At 39.5% G+C, this 4884-nt stretch overlaps 1 protein-coding gene across 1 annotated transcript; it reads right to left on the bottom strand.

Moving 5' to 3' along the window:
* Positions 1 to 394: 394 nt before the first annotated feature.
* CTBS (chitobiase, di-N-acetyl-) lies at positions 395 to 4804 on the bottom strand (the record flags this gene model as incomplete). Its single annotated transcript, XM_008937289.1, has 6 exons — positions 395 to 580; positions 1564 to 1725; positions 2318 to 2415; positions 2969 to 3140; positions 3743 to 3951; positions 4666 to 4804. Coding segments are annotated over 6 exons (966 nt in total), but the record flags the coding sequence as incomplete, so codon positions are not given.
* Between the last annotated feature and the right edge of the window lie 80 nt (positions 4805 to 4884).

Raw genomic sequence — 4884 nt, 5'->3', positions numbered from 1 at the left:
GGGAAGTCAGCAAGCTGTGAATGCACCATGTGACCCCCAAATCACTCCCTGCTGCACCAGGCAGCCTTAGCAAAGGACCATTATGAGACTGCCCCTGTGAAAGCACCACTTGGTCTTACTGCTACCACACACACACGGGCTTCAAGCTTTAACCAGCCTACAACAGTTGTGAAAAATGAAAAAGATGAGCAAGCTTTTAAAATAAAACACTGCTAGAGCAACGTGGGAACTTTAAAGAATGAAAATAATGCTTTGCATACAAAGTCAGATTAATTTGGCTAGTTCTCAAAGTTTTTGTAATCATGGTACATATAAAGTCAAAATCTATCGTGGTATAAGCTATATTAAAAGATTACCAATTTTAATCATTCTAAATCAAGGGTTTGCATAGTTCTCAGGGTGTCAGGGCTTGCCACATTGCTTCAGTTTGTTGTTCTGCTACAGCTTCCTTGGAATAGTCAAGACTGTTTCCATTCCACATGCCAATGCCCCTTAAACCTCGACTCTTCGCATACGCTGCTTTTAGAGAGATGCTGCGAGGGTCATCATACCATACTTGGTGGAGGTGACCGAGAGAATCCTAGAAAACCATTTAAATGCTAGTGTCAGTATCTACCTATCTATATAAACACAGTATATTGAAGTTCACTGACTTTTGATGATATTTTCTGTTGAACGTAGTGAAAAGTACAACGAAAAACTGAGATTTGGAGATTTACATAATGATACTTTCATGATTTACAAATTATTTTTCACACAGGACAATTAAAAATTAAGTCAAATACCTGGCTATTTTTTCACTTGTAGAATCTAAGTTATAAAACAGTGACACATTTTAACCAAAGTTAGATGAAAAGACTTAATTAATTTGTATTTTCATAATTTTAAAAATGAAGCTAAATCCTCAGATACACTATCTAATCTAACAGGTGGATTTTGTTAGAGATTAAGTGCTTTTTCAGCAATAAACAGTTTTAGAGAAGATTATAAAATTTTGTCAGTTATGTCGCTTTGACTTGGTCATTGCTAACACCTTTTAATCATCTATATGTGAAACGTAAAATAATGTCTGTAGAAACAAGATGAAACACATACACTGTGTTGTTCACATAAACACAATCATTCATGGGCTCTTTCACTATATCTATGTAGAAAACAAAGGCAGAAGAGAGCATACATGCAAGCCACTGGGTTAGGAAAACTTAAGGGCCTCTCAGAGTCTGTTTTAGTTTAGATCAGTCATCAACTCATAAAAGTAACTATAACAATGAAGGCTGGAGCCATAGGATTTCTTTGTGCCAAAATGTCTGTTTTGATATGATAAAACCTCTTAAGCAAACTGCAAAGTAATAAATATCTTTATTACTCCTGTAGTCTTCAGACACTGCACCCCTCTTTCAGACTAGAAATTCAAGATATAGAAATACAGCCATCTTTTACTACACACACACAAAAAAAAGAAGAAAACACAAATGGTAGAGTCTATACCCTGGAAACATTATAGAGAACTATGGTTCATGAACATTTGCTCTACAACATGGGGTCTTATAAAGAAATACTTACCTTGTATTCATAAAATGGAGACTTCTGTCCCTCATCCCACAGAACCCCTGAGAGAGAACTGTTCACCTGCTTCATGATTGCTCCATAGGGCACCTGGCGCCCTGCAGCATCACTACAAGGAGCGCCGCGGAAAGGTACTTTGGGAAGGGAACAAACATGATCCTGAAAAAGAAGCAGAAGGCATAAGGTTCACCTTACATAAGTTTATTCAACTCCAAAATAGCAGTAGAGCCAAGAACAAAGTCACAAACGACATGGGGGTCTCAAAAACATTCAGGTTCTACAGTTGCCTTTTCTTATTCGCCCTGACATTTTTCATAAGTATAATGTTGTTTGACACTCCATGATTTACCCATGACCTGCTATGCTTGAACAATCACAGGTCTGCTGTGGTTTCTTGCACCTAGTCTTTAAGCAGTGAGTTCAGTGACTGCTGAGAAGGCGGATGAGTGCTGTAGTGCCTTTTGGCATCATCTCTTCTCATACAGATAACATCTAGAGGTCCTTAGTCAAAAATTGCACTTGGGCACTGTGGGTCCAGGCTGCCTAGGGAGAGATAAAATGCCTCGTGTGGTAACGCACTGCTCATCAGTTATCAGCCAGGAAACAGTCTCCATCTTGTGTCCCGACTTTACGCTCTTCTCCATCAGACTATGGTATCTCCTCATAGAAAAACAGGATCACCAAAATCTAGCTGTATCTTTCCAAGGAAAAAATTAACAGTACGACTGCAAATGAATAATCTTCATCTTACCTTAGACAGGTTTTGGCAGACATAGTCATAGCCGTACCAGGGGACACCCATCACAAGCTTCTTGGGATCAATGCCCATAGTAATGTACTCTTCATAGCCTAGTTTTGAAGGAAATAAAAATTAAGATGCATTACTGCATTTTCCCATGCTTTTTTATTATTACAACTAACCTAGAGCCAGAGCCAATACAGGACTTGCATGATCCCCAGGCAGAGGCTAAGGTGCAAGCTCTTCTCTACCTCCCACCTGCATACTCCTAGAATTGCTCTATTCAGACCCTAGTAACTGCTGCAGTTGCTCTCACTTAAAACCAGCTGTCCATAGCAGCAGTTCACAAGGACAAAAACGCTTCAGGTTCCTTGCCAGAGCCAGCAGACACCGTTGCTCTGGCTGCCATTGGTCATTCTGCAAGTGTTCTTCATGCTCCTGAGGGCTCGACAATGACAAGTAACAACACGCTCCTGCTGAAGGTCTGTCTGTAGCATCAGAAGGGTCTGAGATACTATTTTCACATTAGGACAATGCGCAGTTGAGCACACTCAAAAGCCTTAATACAACCAAAAAACTAGTCTAAAAAAAGGCAATCTTTTCTCTCTTTTCATGTGAACAAAGGGAAATGTTCTGACTTCTGGGGAGGTGTTCTGTCCTCACCAACTAAAGTCTGGAGATAAGGAGCATTGGCTTTTGCAATACAGTCTGTCCAGATCTGGCTCTGTTCATCATATGACATCACAAACAAGAAGTCACAGGCATCTGCAATCCCAGTGTAGTTGTAGCACCTTTTATCTATGCACACTGGAGACCAAGCCACATCAAATGTCACCTACAGGAAAAATGCACAAGTTAGTATGGTGTATGTCACACAGGCACTCTTGTTTTCTCTTTAAAGAAAGTTGTAACTTTTAAAGACATTTTTTCTTAAATCTTGCACAGTGTTTTAAAAACATGGTGAAAATAATGAACTACAGGAGAAGCTGTTCAGCTGATAAACCAAACATCACATGATAAACAGAGAGTATCCCTTTAGTGAATTCAAAACACTAAGCAAATTAAAATACAACATGAAAATCATCTGATAAAAAATATGAAGTGTGATGCAAATCATTGAAACTTTAGTGATGGTTTTACCAAACCATTGTCAAGCTTTCACACCACAAGGCTGTATTTGCCCTACTTTCACACTATTAACTGCCAGCTCACACACTCTATCTACAAATTTCAGTGCAATTCGTCATTTAAATGTGTACAGGTCAAAAAAGAGTGATTCTTATGACAATGTACCATAGCTAACATTCATAATTAACCATTCATGAGACTATCATGCTTTAGATCTGCATAATTTTTTCATATTCATATGCTAAACAGCATTCTCAAAACTTGCATTTCATAGCTAAACAGTGTTTGTATAAAGCATATCATTATTACCTGCGATCCTGGTATTTCTCTGTGAAAAGCATCTGTAGTTTCTTTAACAAGCTCTGTTAATGCATAATACTCAGGGGAGGTTTCGTTAACTTCCTGCTCTATATCTATGTTAATTCCATCCATATACTGTTTCTTTGCAAGCTCCACTTGTTGGGATATCCACGCTGCTCTTTTAGCAGGATCAACGATTTCCGTCAGAGGCACATCACCTAGACAACAGGCCTTCAAGAGTTAATACACATTTGCACCACAGTAATAGGAAGAAAGTTTTGTCTTTACTAAACCAACAAACATAACCAGAAAACTAAAAAATCCTGCACCTATAGTGATAAAATACAAAGGAATTGGAAGTTTTCACCAGATGTAATTTTGAGAACTCACTCCAGCAGAGATTATCAAACTTCTTTGAGTCAGCTGTGTTTAAAATTAAGTTCCTTTTGGATTTTTTTTTTCTATAATTTTAATCTCCTGGCTTCTGCTTAATAATTCTTTTTGCCACTGTAAACTACCTTTCTTGAAATCAATGCATTTTTAGTATTTTCAGGGAGGCAGAGGGACTGTGTCTTGCTGTTTAGATAGACACATTTATATGTTTAACCTGATGTTGCTTTCCTCCCTGTTACTCCCTAGCTGTGATAATCTGTTAGAGAACTTTTATTTAAGATGTATCTGGACTGTTGTTGTTTGTTTGTTTGTTTGTTTTTTCTGGCCATGGTAGAAGCTGCCACTGGTTTTCTTTTTAATCCCCTGCATACCAGCACATGCAAAGTGCCACGGTATTATAGTGCTCTGTGCAGCACCCCCTTATTAATTAATCCTCTGATTTTTAATGCTCTGCATACAAGTGAACGTGAAATGTTAGGGTATTACAGCCCCAGGTACATGAGGTTCTTACTGACCCACACTGTTGCTACGTGACCAACCTTTCAGAACGATCCTGGCGCCTTTGGAGTGAGCACGGCACATAAGCTCGGGATCGTACTTTCCGAAAGCGGCCACAGTTGTTATTTTTGACCAGTCGTAGGATTTCCAGGTTTCCTCTCCCACGTCGAACACGAAGACCTGGGAGAGGGGCGCAGAGCGGCCTCGTTAGCTCCGAACCCTTCTCCACAAGCGGGCTGCGACCCCCGCGCCTCTCGGGA

This window comes from Merops nubicus, unplaced genomic scaffold, assembly GCF_000691845.1.
Source record: "Merops nubicus isolate BGI_N331 unplaced genomic scaffold, ASM69184v1 scaffold51793, whole genome shotgun sequence".
In the NCBI taxonomy this organism is placed as follows: domain Eukaryota; kingdom Metazoa; phylum Chordata; class Aves; order Coraciiformes; family Meropidae; genus Merops; species Merops nubicus.
Note: the sequence above shows the minus strand (reverse complement) of the source record. Positions and strands in the feature narration are given on the sequence as shown.